The sequence below is a fragment of the Astatotilapia calliptera genome, chromosome 6 (assembly GCF_900246225.1).
Source record: "Astatotilapia calliptera chromosome 6, fAstCal1.2, whole genome shotgun sequence".
Lineage (NCBI taxonomy): Eukaryota > Metazoa > Chordata > Actinopteri > Cichliformes > Cichlidae > Astatotilapia > Astatotilapia calliptera.
In genome coordinates, this window is record NC_039307.1 from 33,604,874 (window position 1) to 33,623,217 (window position 18,344).

Here is an 18,344-nt window from a genome sequence, read left to right on the forward strand (position 1 = left end):
ATATACACAAGATAAGATAAGATAAGATAAGATAAAACCCTTATTAGTCCCACATGTGGGAAATTTGTTTTGTTAAAGCAGAAAGTGGACAGTGCAAAGTTACATAGCAAAAATTAGAAAAACACAGGAATAGAATAAGATAACTTCACTAGCTGAGCCACGTCCTCATCTTTAGGTTTGACAGCGTTTTAGTAGGTAAAGGTGAATGGCTTTGACATGAATTGAGCTGCGGTTTGGGGAAGGCCTCGAAGGGGACTGGCGATGGCTCCCAGGCCTGGCAGATCCCCATGAACTAAATAGAAGCGAAGAAGTTAAAGAATGGAGAAAAAGAAGGGAGGGAGGGGCACGTAAACGAGAATGAACAGCTTGCAGAACTGGGGGAACCTATATAGATGACAGCCAGAAGGAGCGTGTTTGGAGGTGTGGTCCCTCTCCTGAAATTTCGATACATAATCTCCAAAAGAATGAGAATAAAAATACTGTACATAATAGAATTTAATAGAATAAAATACTATCTAATAGAATAGAAATAGAATACAAATACCATATACAACTGAGTAAAATACAATGTTGTCAGATAAAGAGTATTGCACTTAGTGTTATTGCACATGTGTGGATGTGTGTGCTTGATCAGTTGAAGTCTTTGTTGTGGAGTCTGACAGCAGTGGGGAGGAAAGACCTGCGAAATCTCTCCGTCCCGCATCGTGGGTGCCGCAGTCTCCCACTGAAGGAGCTGCTCAGTGCTGTCAGAGTCTCCTCCATTGGGTGGGAGATGTTGTCTAACAGGGATGACAGCTTGGCAACCATTCTTCTATCACTCACCACCTCCACTGGCTCCAGAGGGCATCCTTGAACACAACTGGCTCTCCAGAAAAGCCTTTTCAGTCTCTTCCTGTCCCCGGCAGAGATGTTGCCATCCCAGCAGACCACCCTGTAAAAGGTGGCTGAGGCCACCACAGAGACATAGAAGGAGTGGCCCTTCACTCCAAAAGACCTGAGTCTCTGCAGCAGGTACAGCCTGCTCTGCCCTTTTCTGTAGAAGGCATCTGAATTATGAGTCCAGTCCAGTTTATTGTTCAGATAAACACCAAGGTACCTGTAGCTGTCCACAGCCTCAATGTCCATACCTTGAATGTTTAGTGGTTGTAGTGGAGGATGTTTGTGCCTTATATTTTATTAGTGTTGATCTGGAGGTAGTTCTGCTGGCACCAGTCCACAAAGTTGTGGGTCAGTTCTCTGTACTCCTTGTCGTCCCCATCAGAGATGAGAATCAGAATCAGAATCAGAATCAGAATACTTTATTGATCCCTGGGGGAAATTATTTTTTGTTACAGTGCTCCATTTTAAACCAACATTAAGACAAGACAGACAATACGCTAACTAAGAATAGTACAATATATACATATATATACATACATACATACATAAGTCACTTATAAATAAATATTTGGAAAAGAAACATGTGTAGTTGTAGCAGCAAACAGTGTGTTAAGTGGAGATGGCCACAGGCAGGAATGATTTCCTGTGTCGTTCAGTGGTGCTTTTCGGTAATCTCAGTCTCTCACTGAACGAGCTCCTGTGACTGACCAACATGTCATGGAGTGGGTGGGAGGTGTTATCCAACATTGTCTTTATCTTGGACAGCATCCGCCTCTCCGACACCACCTTGAGGGAGTCCAGCTCCATCCCCACAACATTGCTGGCCTTACGGATCAGTTTATTAAGTCTGTTGGCATCTGCGACCCTCAGCCTGCTCCCCCAGCATGCAACAGCATAGAGGATCGCACTGGCCACCACAGACTCATAGAAAATCCTCAGCATTTTCTGGCAGATGTTGAAGGACCTCAGTCGCCTCAAAAAATAGAGACGACTCTGGCCCTTCCTGTAAAGTGCTGTGGTGTTTTTAGCCCAGTCCAGTTTATTGTCAATGTGTACTCCAAGGTATTTATAGTCCTCCACAATGTCAACACTGAGGCCGACTATTGCAGAGTCAACAGAGAACTTCTGCAGGAAGCACTGGGTGGAGTTGTGGGAGAAGTCTGCAGTGTAGATGATGAAGAGGAACAGAGCCAGAACAGTTCCCTGTGCGGCCCCCGTACTGCAGAAGACCCTGTCCGACATACAGCCCTGAGTTCTCACATACTGTGGTCGGTCAGTGAGGTAGTCCAGTATCCATGTAGTGGGGTGATGGTCCACTCCTGAGTTCTCCAGCTTGTAACAATACAAATCAACAATAAACATGCCCTGAAAAACACAATAAATCATGAACTCTAATAAATTTAAAAAATACCATCAAATAAAACAATAGAAACAAACAAGACCGTGCTTGCACAATAAAGGCCAGGATATACTGTACCAACAAGAATAAGTAGGTTTTTTTTAGGTGTTTTAAAATATTTGGGTGACTGGGCATCTCTTATGTGAAAAGGTAGGTTGATCCAAAGATTAGAGGCCACCACTAAAAAGACTCTCTCACCTCCTATTTTTACGCCTACATTTAAGAATCTACAAGAGCAGTTGGTTCATAGACGTCATTGATGTAGTCGGGGTGTATGGCTATAAAAGTTCAGTAGTAGGGTGCAGTAGGTGCAGTTTTATTTATATATGTACTTTATATTGTAAGGTAAGTCTTTAGAATAATACAAAGAAAACAGAGAAACCCCAAAAATCAGAAGCAGCTGAAGCATGTTGGATCATTAGTACAGCCTATGAGTACTATGAGAGAATTATAATAGTTGAGCCTAGAAGTAATAAAAGCATGAACTAGTTTTTTGGCCTCACTGTAGTCTTAAAATAAAAAATGGCGTTTTGAGGTGGGTCTTGTGATGGTGCAATGCTGTTGTAATCATCCTGTTTCTTTCCTCTCAAAAGACAAGCTGCTGCATTGTGTACAGTTTGCAGGTGATGAAGCAACATGGTTTGTATAGGCAGACATAGTTGTAGATCATCTGCAATGCAAAGTAAGGAGAAGTTGTGTTTTTTAAAAAATGGTAAATGGCCCGTATTTGTATAGCGCTTTTCTAGTCCCTAAGGACCCCAAAGCACTTTACACAACCAGTCATCCACCCATTCACACACACATTCACACACTGGTGATGGCAAGCTACATTGTAGCCACAGCCACCCTGGGGCGCACTGACAGAGGCGAGGCTGCCGGACACTGGCGCCACCGGGCCCTCTGACCACCACCAAAATGACCCCAAGGCAATCATATAAACAGAGAGAGCCCTCAGTTACCCCAAACAGTTAAAAGCCTGTCATTAAAACCTCTTGAAAGGGCTTTTTTTCGGTGTAATACTCTGCTTGAAACCAGTCTAGATTTTCTTCAGAGATACTACTAAATGTTTATAAGCATTAGATCAACAATACCTGGCCCAAAGATACTGTTTCCAGGAAGCTGTAAGATGACGGCAAATGTTGAACTATTTCCATTAAGCAAGACAAAAACACGCCTTCATACAACAGCATTTGTGATGTTCATCTCCAACCACTAGATGGCACTTTAGCAACAGTTTTTGCTATTGACTCACGTTTAAAACCCTGAGCTTGTACAGCACAGTTGCTCTTCCTTTATCTTTCACAGCTATTTAAACTATTGTTTTTCTTACATTTGTTCGACTTCTCACATCACTTTTTTTGAAAAAAAAAAAAACATTATTCAGAATACACATTAACACCTCGCTTTTATAATAGTTATAATGTCAGGTTTAATTATGAGGACTTTATATTCACATGCTATTTTTTCCTCCTGAATAATTCCTTGAATAATTTTACTTCCGTTTCCAAAGTGTGTTTAAACTGCTGTAAAACCTCAATTTGTGTATGGTTACCTTGGCAGGATGCAACATGCAAAATTCAACCCGTTAACTACTTGTTGGTTTTTCAACAGTGCCAGCTTTCAGCTGTCAAATCAGCCCGAGAGAGAGAGTACACTACGTTAAGCAGAGCAGGAAAGCCACACAGCCTTCAAAATAAAGGTATCACATTTTAGTTAAATAAAGTCACCTGTAATTGCGATAAATATATCTCAAGGCTTCGTGGCTCACCTCATCATATGATAACATGATAGTAATGCTTTCCAAACTCGTCTCCTAGCTAGTTTTTTCAGCTTTGACGTACAGAAAACACTCGAAGATTCAACTACATAACAGTGGAAGATATTTGCAGATATCTCAGGTCCACAAACCTGTGCAAAAGAGTTTTTTTCTTTTCTTTTCTTTTTTACACCTGTGTTTTACCCCGACTGTTTCTGTTAATATGCGTTTAAAAACATAAATGGAAAAGTTGACTTCTTGCATCCTGAAATGAAACATGAAAAAAAAAGACCCTCTTTGATCAAATTAAATCTCTGACAAATTCGTTTATTAACCCTTTTATTTTGAAGGCTGACCTGTTTGCGGTCTCGTGTATGAGTGGTATTGTGACAGATGGGGAAGAGGTGGAGTTGAAAGACAGCATCCACTTCATTCAGCTGTTAATTCACTGTGTGCCAAGGCAGCCTGCGTACCTTGATACATCGACTTTGTTTAGCTGTTTTTGTACTGATTCTTTTCCCCTCTATCCTTGGATATAAATGACTGATTGCCAAATGGGTAAGACTTGGTTTAGTTGCCTTTTTATTACTGATTTTAATATGTATTTATTTAGTTCATATTTACAGAGAACGGGATCGTTTAAATTATTGATATTTAAATGTAGGTGTGATTTTCAGAGACTGTCACTGGATATTTAAAATTAAAAGGCTCTTTCATGCAATTTACCTTCATAATTGTCTTTTAGTATACTCCTGATGTGTGATACTCTTATTATAAAGACGCTTGACCTTATGACATGAATTGGATCTTAAAAAGTTACCCAGCTGTTTTATAGGGAAGCTTCAAGTTTCACACTGTCATGTTTCTAACTAAACAGCTGTAATTTGAAGACAAATCATTAGAAATAAATACTGCTATTACTGGTGCAAACCTTCAATGCATGCTGAGAACAGCTGGTGGAACGTTTTAGTGATGGTTGTACACTTCAGCATATACCACTTCTCACTGTTTAACCTTGTGGTCATACATTGTGGGTCTTAGCAGCTGAAATGGGGAAGAGACTCACATTCACATGCACGTCACCGACTGTAACATTAAAAAGGAAGTTGCAAAGATGCCTAAACTACTTAAAAACGTAACTTAAAGTCAGCGGTTATTTTTCAGATTGGTAATTCGGTATCTAAATTACCTAAACAAAGGCTCCAATGATTTAAGCCTGTCAGCTTTGTTGCACAAGATGTGTAAAGGAAGGGTGGGGAAGTGGAAGCGCTGTGGTCACATCATTAACAGCAAACAACATATCTCTACAGGAAGTATTGGCAGTTAGCAGTCTTTTAGCTTTAAATATTCTAAAAAATATTTATTTTCTCAAAGGATCAATGTAAAAAAAAATAAAAAAGGTCAGTATGGCCTGAATGCTGCTGAGGAACCAGAGTGCATACACTTTGCTTTGCTTATCATAACATCTCATCATCTATGCTGATGATAAAAATATGTTGCTTTGCTGTTGTTGTTGTTTTTTTAAAGTTACGTCTCTTCATTTTCTAAAATCTAAAGAACAGGTGTTTAATTTTGTCTTTATCCATGTAAAACACAAATACAGAGAAAATTAAATGGAATTTGCCGAGAGAGGATGTTGGGTAAACCACCAAATGGTATGACGCTTTCGTTAATGATTCATTTTTAAGCCAAACAGGAGGTCAGTGCTGTTTTAAGATGATGCAACTTCGGTGAGCTGCAATGGAGCTGCTTTGCAAACTGACACTGCTACAAATAAAGCCACAAAGACAAAATTCAAAGTGCACAAAGAATTAAAAAAATAAATAAATTGCGCCTTACTAAAAATTGACCTTACCTTGATATTAACACTGGCCCTTGAATATGTGAAGGCGGGTGACACTGGCTATCATTAGACATGTTTCTACAGCAGAGAGTTGTGAGTTGGCATGAACATTTATAGAAATGGTAAGAGTAATGGTGCCTCTTTTTTGTTTCTGAGGCTTTGCAGTAATGTTTCAATTATGCTCAGTTGTGGGCGTAGGAAAAGGGCTGTTCAGTCCCAAGAGGACCCTCGTACAGTTGTGACTGTGAGAAAGTATAACCCCCGCCTAAGCTGGCCACAGCTTCTTCATGTTTCTGTCACATTCAAGTTTGTAACATGGAACAGGAGTGAGGCAAATGAATGTGGTTGTTGATTTGCTGTTTATTACGTGTGTTTATATGGCAAACTGATAGCCATGTTTGAGTTTAAAACTGATCAGTACTGATCCATACCCAGAGGTATTTGAAAGACAGTCAGAAGCAGCTGTTTCCAGTGGAGGCGCCTTTTTTCTCCTCCAGAGCCTGGTTTGGAAATTCTCCTACAGGTGCAGACAAAGCGCAAAAGTGTGGGGGCTGCTCTAAAAGGGGCCCTCAAGTTTCCCCAGTGGAAAACAGTCTATCACTACAATGTGAAGATGAAGGAAACTCTGGGTCATTAAGATAACTAACCCCTGTGACGCAATGACCACATGCAACTGATAATTGAATCTAAAATCATAATACGGTAAAATATTATCTATAACCGAGCAAATTTCCAAATACTATTTTCTTCCTTAGAATTAATGATCATTAAAAAAAAACACAAGTCATGCTATGGCTCTGTTTCTGTTTAATGGAATGGAAATATGAGAAAACTCATCATGGATTTGCGAGTGTCTCTGTTTTCGAGAAAAATATTCACAGTACTGTTTTGTGGTGACAGAAATCATTCATGAAAAAACCACAGCACCTGTCTCACATATCTTCCAGAGAAGCCATCTTCCCTGTGTTGTGGTTGTTTTTAAATATACTCCACATTTTCAATATGCAAATTATCATTCAAATTATTCAAGAACAGCTCCGTTCTGCACATTTGTTTTACAGTAGATATTGTTGTATTTGAAGAACTTGTTGTTGGAATTGCTGGAATTATATTGTTCCACTGTATGTTTAGTTTCCTCAGATTTTACACCAGAAGAGAAGATGGAGATCAAAACCATCAAGACATATAAAAAAGACCTTCTGGATGATATCCAGGTAACCTGTATACATATACCAGGCATGTCCAAGGTCCAGTCCAGGGGCCAATAACAGCCCTAGGGCAGATTTTATATGGCCCCTCGCTCCCACCACCACAGACAGAATTAATAAAGTGTCATTTGTCTTTTCACCTCATGGTAGCAGCACCAGTTTCAAATGAACCTGAGATGCATCTTCAGCAGATCTTTATGTTATTTTACTCCATGTGTAAATGAAAAGCAGGTTAATTTTGAACACCTGATCACCATAACAACAATTCTTGCATTATTAAAAAAATAAAATGTGAAAAAAGAAGCATAATGTTTCAAAAAAAAAAAGGTGAGAAGGATTGGGGCCCCTGGGTGATCTTCCATCAATATGGCACTCTTATAAAAAAAAGTTTATACAATCATTGCACTTATTTTTGTGTTTTCGTGTTTTTCACGTTTTTTTAAACAATATAAAATACTTTTCTTTCTCTCTGTCTTTTCCAGAAGTTAAAAATGGAGATAGACAATGTGATGGCAGAAATACTCAGTTTTGAGTCTGCAGAAGAAAAGTAAGTAGACTCTTTTTGTTTTTTTTGTGCAAAATGGGAAAAACCCTACACCTGCATCATGCACGGAGGTTTCTTTGTCGTGTATTTAGAACACCTACACAATGCCACTGACAAAAAACATGTAAATGTCTTACATGACTCTGTGACACAGTGCCTTTCAAACAAGTTTCTCTTCTTCCAATGATTACTAACACTTGAAAAGAGTTTTCCACTTATAACATATTGATTAGCTATTTTTTTGATGAGAAAACAGTTTTTTGTTTCACAGTTGTGGGCAAAATTATGCAACACTTCCCCCCTAATTACAATCACTGATCCAAACTAGGCTGATAGTCAATAGAATGAGATGCATGAAACCTGTTGCAACCAATGAGTCTCGGATGTATATATTGCATCAAATGTGCCATATTGTGCAACTTCCAAAAAAATAATTATGGACTAATGATGTTAATTTTACAGTACTGTGCAAAAGGCTTGAGGCAGGTGTAATTTAGTCATATTTTGCTTCCAAAGAGCCAAACTTTTGCAGTGGTTCTCCGAGCTTTCTGAAGTCTTTTAAAGTTTTTCATTAGAAATTGGCTGCTTTTTCACTTATTCTCTGTCCTGTCCCATCAACAGCATGGCATATCTCAATTCAATTCAGTTCAATTCTATTCTATTCTATCTTTAAAGTGCAAAATCACAACAACTGTTGCCTCAAGGTGTTTTATATTGTAAGGTAAAGACCATAAGATGATACAAAGAGAACCCCAACAATCAGGGAACCTTCTATGAGCAAGCACTTGGCAACAGTGTGAAGGAAAAATTCCCTTTTAACAGGAATAAATCTCTGGAAGAACCAGGCTCAGGGAGGGGCGGCCATCTGTCACGATCTCGGCATGGCATGCATCATATCCTTAAAGCAATTTGAGGAAACTGAAAAAGTCGAGGAAAAAAGAGGAAGTTGAGGCCTGAAAGACAATCTACAGCAGATGACAGTACTGTCATGTCCTTAAGAAATAGGAAAAAAACAACACAACTGACACATCGACTACACCGACTATCTACTCTTTGGTGAAGCTGCTTCAGAAATGGTCTCTGTGGAGGCGTGTCTGTCAAGAAGTCATTCTTAAGGAAGGGAGACTAGGAGAAAAGACCTGGACTGAAAATCAGTGAAAACAGGTCATGGTCATGGTTAAAGTTTGAATGTCAGTATGTATGCGGGAAATAAGAAAGGAGGCACAACAATGAGTCTCTACGGCTATAGTGGAGGCTCTGACCTGGTTTAGGACTGCATTTCAGACAGGGGTGACGGATTCTTTTCAAAACTGCAGGAATTATGAATGCAGAAAAGTATTGTCAGGTTTTGATCCACCACGCAATACCATCTGGAAAGTGTATTATCCCAACAAACTGACAGTGCAGTAAAACAAACCTGGATAGACAAAATATACAATGAAGCACTATCATTCATGAATTGGCCTCCACTGAGGCTGGACCTCAACATTATTAAAGCAGTTTGGGATCATCTTGATAAAGAATGGAAAAAAAGACAGCCAACATTCAAATGTCCTTCAAGAAGGCTACACATGCAATCCTGTGCAGTTGTTTTGCACCGAGCATGTGTGCAAAGAAAATGAAAAAGAACAAGTGTAAGACTTTTGTCCACGACTGACATTTTTCTCATTATTGTTGATTTTTCAGCAAAGCAATAGAGAAAAACAAACAATTTGCAAATGGGAAGAAGAAATTCAACATGGACCCTAAAAAGGTAAGCTGGATCAACATACTCGACAAGGAATAACCATTTGTTATGAAGAATTAAAAAACAAACAAACAAAAAAGCCTTTTTGCATTTCGCTGTCTGAGCTTTTGCAGCTGAGCACCTTCCTCCAGCACAGCAGCTTGTATTAACTTTCATGTGTGTCATACTGAAGGGGCCGCCGTGTCTGTGAACAGAACAGACACCCTGGCCCACACCAGAGTTTCTGTGGTTTTGCTTGGAGGTCAAAGTTATGACTGCTGTGCGTGCAAATGTTTGCAACTACTGATACAATGAATAATTCTTGTCATGGTTTACTTTCTTTTTTGTTTAGCTTAACTTTACTACAACTTAATATAACTTGACACACTTATATAACAGTGTTCCACTTTGAACCATAGGCAGTCTAAAGTAATATAAACATGACAATCAATGTGTAATCAACGTTGGATTACACAGAAGAGAATTAAGGCAGCATGTAGCTGCATGCAGGCAATAACTAAATGCTAAACATTGTTTTCCTCTTCAAGCACAGTATCGAGGAGAAAGAGGAAGAGATAACTGAATTTAAGGAATTAGAATTACAGATGCTGTGAACTTGCTGTGTTTTACCAGCATGAGATGAGATCATTGTGAAAGTAGCACACATTAGCCACAGCAGGCAGCGCATGTGTTCCTGTGCATATTTTAAGTGCTATGTCAGAAGCTAAAAATTCTCCTTACCTGTGCAGTTTTAGTGGTGAGGACAAATAGAGCCCAAATGTGAACTTCTGTGAAATGATCCGCTTGCTTGCAGGGAATCAACTACTTGTTGGAGATTAAGCTGCTGGATGGAAGTGCTCAATCCATCGCTGAGTTTCTCTACAAGGAAGAAGGACTCAACAAGACAGCCATTGGAGAATTCCTTGGAGAAAGGTGAGTGAGGCCAGGGAGTGTGCAGACGGCAGTAGAAGGGAGGCAATGAGGATGGGAGTGAAGGAAATGAAAAGGTGTAGAATCAGAGCGTGAGGAGGCTAAAACACAGGATAAGTTAGGATAGGTCTTGTATGGAAAAGGTGAAAACTTTTCTTTTGTTTCATGCCTTTTCCCTCACACTCCGCCCCACAGGGAAGAACTCCACCTTCAGACCCTGAAGGCTTTTGTGGAGCTGCACGAGTTCTCCGACCTCAACCTGGTCCAGGCTCTCAGGTCAGCCCCTCTTCATCTGCTGTGTCATAAACACAATTTTTCTTCATGATCATTTTACAAGGATGTTTGCATACACATATGTAATAGTATAATGGATAACACCAATAGGAACCTGACTAAATGTAGACTTGCAGACTTGACCTTTTAACTGCTAAACAAAGACAAAAGGCCATAGAAGGGCATAATTGAAGTTTAAATGTACCTACATTGTAATATTTGCACTTATTTATGAGCAAAAACAGAGAAAAAGAGTAATATGTAATCAGAAAGTCTTTCCACAGTCACTAAACTGTAACTGTTATCAGACAAGCAGCTATATATAACTTGTTCACAGTGTGGACAGGCCCAATGTTCACTCAGAGGTATCAGGAGCAGTAAAATTACTCCAAACCTTTTGCTACAGAGACAGGCAGATTTAGATTGCAAATGACGACGGTGGTATGGAGGGAAAAAAGTATTCCAAAAATATTTGTAAAATTTTGATTTCCAAAGAAAAGGGTATTGATCAAAAATGTTAAGATTGTGTAGCAAATTAAAATGTCCTTTATCCAAAACAAAAAAAATGTATAAGGTTAGTCATCCTGGTGATAAATACTCAGGATGGAAACACTTATTTACTGTTGTTTATTATGCTTCCAGGCATTTTGAGAAGTCAAAAAGAAAATCTACCTAATGTTGCACAGTAACAGTGATGTCATCGGGGTTATCCTGTCTGGTTATCCCTCCTTTCCTTGACCTTGTTAGGATCAAGTAAAATTCACCTTGAAAAGGAACTGACAAATAATTTTAAAACAAAAAGTAAAGGAGAAATAAGAACCACGGTGCTTAGAGTCTCACCCTTTCATTTTACAGCAGCTATTTCTGACACAGGTCCGCTCTAAACCACATTGTTCTAAAGATACAATACATCTGAAATGAGTTCTTACTGTGTTATTTGCAGGGCACAGACGCATGGAGAAGCCAGTGAATGACTTGATTCCTTTAGTTATTTGATCTACTTCAATGCCTGACTGTATAAAGGCACCCATGACACAAACTTAACTGACATGTAAAATGAACCTAAAAAGAGGACATAACCAATGCAAATGTGAAACTATATTTTCATACAGCTATTTTGATGGAGAGCACTTCTCTGAACTCATGTAACGAGCCCTTCCCATATGGCCACAACTCATAATGACCAAACTTGGCAAAATTAGAGTATATTAATAACTTTCCCTGATGACCAATTCCAACCCAAGTGTTGAAGATGAAATTTGTCAGAATTTCACAAGCAGAACAGCCAAACTTGATTCTCACATTAAATGTAACATTTCCTGTCCTTGTATGCTGATGTTAACATGCTGTATAGATGACTCCACCACAGGTCACACTGACCGATCTGCTGTTAATCAGTCCTTCAGCACAAAAAGCAGCTATAAAGTCCAGACTTTGAGACTTGCTACAGACAGACAGTGCGTCTCCTGTCTACTTGCTGATAAACAGCTTCACGTGTATTGTTAACATACTGAGGTGTTCTGCCTTTGCGGTGTGTATGTGACAGACAGTTTCTGTGGAGTTTCCGTCTGCCTGGTGAAGCTCAGAAGATTGACCGTATGATGGAGGCCTTCGCCACCCGCTACTGCGACTGCAACCTCGATGTCTTCCAGTCAACTGGTGGGCTTCAATATGCATTCTATATTCATACTTCCTGTTTGAGACTGTGTGTGAGAGAGCGGAGGTTGTTTTTTTTTAATTACCACACCATCTTTGTATTTTTGATATTCACGTCTTCCTTTCTACTTTTTTTTGTGCTTTCTCCTTGTCACTAATTCTGTATTTCTCTATTCAGTACCAAAAATGCATATGTGAAACACTGGTTCAGGCTTCCTCTTATTCTTTGTGTGCGTGTGCATCTTCCTCTTAACCCCAGACACGTGCTACATCCTGTCTTTTGCCATCATCATGTTGAACACGAGCCTTCACAACCCCAACGTGAAGGACAAAACCACTCTGGAGCGTTTCATCTCCATGAACAGAGGCATCAACAATGGAGAGGACCTACCCAATGATCTGCTGTCGGTGAGAACCTCTCAAAAACACAATCACAGCGCCCACGTAGACGCCAAGAAGCAATTACCTAAATGGACACACAGCTAACATTTTAGCCTCTGCATACATTCACCACACATTTTCAGCTCCCTAGTGATGTAAAAGAAACGGCTAGCTCATATTGTGAATAATAAGAGGAAGGTGAACAAGAAGAGATTGTGTTAAAAGTTTTTTTTTAAGTCATTGACTGGTAAACGTCAAAATGAAACAGAAGCTAACAATAATATTATTTATTACAGTATTTGTAACAAAAAGTAAAACCACACAGTTCCTTTCCTCCTCGAGAAAGTAATACCTGTATTTCATAGTCGCCACTAATGTGGAACTGAAACACACACAGACATGAAAACATCCAGGTTCTCTCATGCCAATCTTCCACCCACAGGTCAGTCGAGGCCGTCAGCGGGTTACAGGAGGCTCAGGATCATATTTTATATTCACCTGCAATTCATTTAATGGTTGCATTTCATTTCACTCTCTCTACGCACAGAAACTGTACGAGAGCATACGCAACGAGCCCTTCAAAATCCCAGAGGACGATGGGAATGATCTGACTCACACCTTCTTCAACCCCGACAGAGAAGGATGGCTCCTCAAACTTGGTAAAATCCCACCCAGAAAACATGCTTAAACAGTGGACTTTTTTTTATGTTAAGCGTGCTTTGCCCTGCTGTGTGGCATCACATCTTAGTAATTTGCTACACAAACAGGAAAGTACAGAGGAAGCACGGAGAGAATGACCCAATACTGGAAGATTCTCATGTGTGCTTGCACGTAAGTGACATAATATCCCCAACCAACAGCCCACATTTTTGTTGTCTCTCTATTTTAGGAGGTCGAGTTAAGACGTGGAAGAGGCGATGGTTCATTCTGACAGACAACTGCCTCTACTACTTCGAGTACACCACTGTAAGGCCTCTGTCAAACTCATCATGCTGTCACTGTATATTTGTCCTTCTCTAGCTGTTGCTAAGCTCTTTTGATGAATCAGGTGAATGGCATCATAGGTGGTAGGGTTTAATCAGTTTTTTTTTACATATCACTGACATCGAAGTTGTAGTTATGAAAACCTAACTGGAACGTAACCATAGAGACGGTTGTGCTGAAAACGCCCATGTTTTATTACGTGGCTTTTTTTTCTTGCCTAATGTTACAGATAAAAATGACACATTAATGTCTTTAACCTTTGAAGATTGACCAAATTCTCAGTGAGTTACGTGGTGTTACTCAGGCTTTGAAAACCAAAATGTGATGTTATTTCCAGTAAAAGTGTCACTTAATAATCTTATATCAGGTATCTATCCCTATCTTTTCTGCTTCCCTTTTTTTCTGACATTGGTAACATTTTTTTTATTCTCATCTCTACATTTTTTTTTGTTTTTTTACCCACCTGACTCATCAATAAATGTCTTTTGGATCTGCCTGTAGGATAAAGAGCCCCGAGGCATCATCCCCCTGGAGAATCTCTGTGTTAGAGAAGTGCATTACCCTCGTAAACCGGTAAGATCTTGTCAGCTGTTCAAGCAGAACACAAACACATTCTGCAAGTTGATAAACTGATAGTTTCTAAGAGTGACTTTCATGTTGATGGTCTTGCATCGTGTAGTACTGTCTGGAGCTGTACAACCCCAACAGTCGAGGGCAGAAGATCAAAGCATGTAAGACAGAGACGGATGGCAGGGTGGTGGAGGGGAAACACCAGTCCTACACAATCTGTGCCTCCAGCGCAGAAGAGAGAGATTCCTGGATTGAGGCCATCAGGTCAGACCACACACACACACACACACACACACACACACACACACACACACACACACACACACACACACACACACACACACACACACACACACACACTTACACGCACTTCTTTCAATTAGGTCAATGAAGCTTAATATGCTATTCACACCGGATGTTCACAAAACAGCCAGTCTTATCTCATTATTTGCTAACAAAGTTGTTGATAAAACACACATTTGGTTCCTGGTTATTTAGAGGCAGCGCTGCAAGTACAACACAAGCACACAAAGGATTAGTATCAATGCTGTGCAATACTGCGAAGTTTTGTTATTGATCTGACACCAAGTATCTAGAGAGCCACTATTGCCGATACTAAGAGCAACACTGAAGGCAGCTTATGTAGGCAAGAGGAGTGCAGTATGACTTATGAGATGAATCATCACCAATTTCTGAACTGAACACATTTTAACGACCAATAAGGTCGCTGTGATTTTTAATTCTCATAATAATTAAGATAAGAAATCACACTTTTTCAGCTTTTCATGTATTCATGTAGGCTGTAAATAAAATAGATTTGACAGTCAACATTAAATGTTTCAGACAGTTTTCATAGCACTTTGTTAAAATGTCTCAATATTAAGCATTTGTAAGGTGTAAGTAAGATATTAGCAAGTGCTTAATTCGTCATTTATATATCTTTACTCCTCCTTAGTATGTCATTACAGATTTGTTTATTTATCCATGTGTTATTGTTACACCATGTAACTATGTACAGCTATTATTCCCAGTAATAATCATAATCATTACTCATAGTAATAAAGCTATATTCATAAATGGCATACTAAAGAGGAACAATGATGTATAACTGATGTATTAAGCACTTGCTTATACCTCAATAACGCTAAATAGACATTATTATAAAGTTCTGCTGGTATTTGGATCAGTCTCCCACTCTAACCACTAGTACTTGGTTGCAGTCATGCTTGTTGCTGACTCTTCTTTTAGCTATATTTTGGTTTTCAGCAGTTTCAGAGAGAGTCTCTCTAATGGAAGATGCATGTCTTTGTTCACTAGTGCCAGCGTTTTATGTCTGACTCATGTAGCTTTAGTTTGAAATCAGCACCCTGGTGCATTTTGGAACAGCAGCATTAGCACTGAGGACACTGCTTTAAACCAATGAAACAATAAACTTCTGCCTATACCAGGATTAATCCGAATGCCTATGGAAAATATGTTCTTCAATAAGCCAAGAGCAATACATAGTTATGTATTGTTATTTAACTGTATATTGTTATATAAGCTTTTGTTAACCTCCTATAAGCTAATGTCAGCCTTTTTTCTATCTTCAAATAGGGCAAGTATCACCAAGGATCCGTTCTACGACTTGGTCTCAGTCCGTAAGAAAAAGGTGATACACCAAACTCCCCAGGACTCAGGAGAGCAGGATCCGACCTCGTGAATGTTCAGCTCACTCCACCGTGCACTGTGGATTGTAATTTCTTTTGAAAATCATTTTAACCACCCTGCAACAAAAGGGCAATGGAGGCTTCAGAAACACACTGACGGTGGTGGTTTAGACTAAAAAAGAGACTTCCCTTTCCACTTCTCCTTTCATAGACTGAGAAACACAGTGTCAGGGGTGAAAAAATGACTCATTTGTGTTGTTCATGGCATCAGCACGGCGGGCAAAGGAGCGCTTGGCAACAAATTCTCTGGGCCCACACGAGGAGATATCTCGGTTTAGGTTAACACATTTGACAGTGTGTGTGTTTACTGCACTTGTTTTCCTCTCTGCAGTGAGAAGATGATTCTTTTGGTTTGATTTTCACCTAACCAAGTATCTCAGCTAAGGAAGAAAAATTAAACATGTGATGTCTCAGCAGTTCCTTGAATGCTATTAAAAGGCGCGCGTAGGGCACAGCGTCTTACTCAGTTCTCATAGTGCTCAGAAGCGGACATTTATAGGGTGATTTTATTTCTCTCTGGTGGACAGCTTTAAGTTTTACTGCAAATCCATTGGTGGGTATGGTGTTATCTCAGTGACCTGTTGAAGTGTCTAGTTTGTACAGAATCATTTTCACGTATGTAAATATGTTTTTCAGTTGTTTGGATCTTATACAGTCACATCAAATGCATGTTAATATGTTTTTGTCATGTAAATTGAAAGGACAGTGCAATAGGAACATGCATTTTATATCCGCTTTGTAACAAATTTACTGTGTAAATTGAAATCATTTAACCATTCATTGTGTTTTGTGTCAGTCTGTATACTGCATATGTTTGATCACTGTAAGTACTTTATTTTTTATGCTCTCACGAAATGATTATTTAATAAAAAAAAAGTGTTTATCGATGCGTTTGTATTAAAAAGGAGGATTTTGTTTTCATGCTTTGATCTTGACAGCTGTGTTTTCGGTTGAATACGCACTGAAACCATTCAGCCACACCTTACTTCCTCATATTTATTTTGTATGCTGATATGTTTGGTTTACATCCTTGGGTGAAGCACCTAAAACCACCTCTGTGGTTTGATGTGGCAGGCTTGTGTGTGTGAGAATTTTGTCAAAACCATCCTTTTTCATGGCCCAGATTTAAAAAATAAATCATGAGGAACAAGCTTGATGATTCACAACCATAAAACTTGTAAATGACTCTCCTGTAACATGCAGCTATTCTATCAATTGTTTAGACTTTTTTCCTCTCAGCCATGCCTCTAACTTTGTCTCCAAACTGCTCAAGATGAGCTGTCCCTCTGATGTGCTCATTTCTAATCTAGTCCATCCTGGTCACTCCCAGCGAAGCTCTTTTACAGCTTCATTTCTTCCACCTCCAGCTTGGCTTCAGAGTGACCGACTCATCCTTGCTGCTATATTTCTTTCATAAATGACCCCTGACACTTGTCTCCACCCATTCCACCCTGCCTACACGCTCTTCTTCACCTATCTTGGGCACTGTCCATTGATTTGAATGGTCAACCCAATGCATTTAAACCTGTTCTCTTCATTACAGCTTCTCCTTGCAGCTTCACTGTTACACCAGGTCTTCTCACACACACATATTCTGTCTCACGTCTGCTGACTTTCATTTCTTTTTTCTGCACAGCATACAACCAGGTTCGCTCTGGGGTGGCTGTAGCTCAGGAAGTAAAGCAGGTCATCTGCTAATAGTACCCCTGGCTGCTCCAGTATGCATGTCAAAGCATCCTTGTGCAAGATACTGAAAGTTGCTCTCTGATGCATTCATCAGAGTATGAATATGCATGAATGTTAGACAGCCAGAACTTAAGCATATGAAAAAGTGGGTGAATAAGGCATGTTGTATAAAGTGCTTTGAGTATTAAGGTGTTATATAAAAATTTACCATTCCACCTGCTCCCTACGCTCACTTTCAGATCACAGCATCGTCTGTGAGCATCATAGTCCAGAGTAAAACTGGAAACAATTCAGATTAGTACTTAAAACTTATCATTAAAAGCTAACATATAGATTATACCTATAGAATGTGGAAATGTTTATTATGTTTACAACATAATATTATTTGTGTTGTACTCATATGCTTAAACCAACAGGTGCATTTTGACTTCATAGCCAAGGCTTCGGTTCACAGTGCAGGCTAAGTAATGACAGGAATGAATTTTGGTGTGATTATGATCATTAGTTTGTCTTTAATTCTGATCATTAATGATAGCAGAAAACTCAACAATTAATGGTTACTGCTTCATCAGTAATTGAGATAACATGATGAATATACAGAACGTCATATTTACACTTGTTGTTATGGTTATGATAACGTGCATCCCTTCAATCTTTGTATTGAGTAAATCAAACATTTATGTTTACATCAAACTATGAACATCAGCCTCGTGCTCAAGGCAAAATGCACAAAAGCAGTACTCTAAATCTGCACACCTGAATGGACTGAAGTGTCTAAATGTCTGTTGAAAACAAATAAA

General features: G+C 39.3%; 1 protein-coding gene across 1 annotated transcript; it reads left to right on the top strand.

Moving 5' to 3' along the window:
• The first annotated feature begins 4,423 nt into the window (after window positions 1-4,423).
• Window positions 4,424-16,732, top strand: cyth4b (cytohesin 4b). Its single transcript, XM_026171855.1, has 13 exons — window positions 4,424-4,592; window positions 7,009-7,091; window positions 7,568-7,632; window positions 9,316-9,382; window positions 10,170-10,288; window positions 10,481-10,561; window positions 12,105-12,217; window positions 12,474-12,622; window positions 13,143-13,254; window positions 13,485-13,561; window positions 14,081-14,152; window positions 14,259-14,413; window positions 15,746-16,732. The coding sequence occupies exons 1-13, from the start codon at window positions 4,574-4,576 to the stop codon at window positions 15,849-15,851; spliced, it is 1,218 nt and encodes a 405-aa protein (XP_026027640.1). The 5' UTR covers window positions 4,424-4,573; the 3' UTR covers window positions 15,852-16,732.
• The last annotated feature ends 1,612 nt before the right edge of the window (window positions 16,733-18,344 follow it).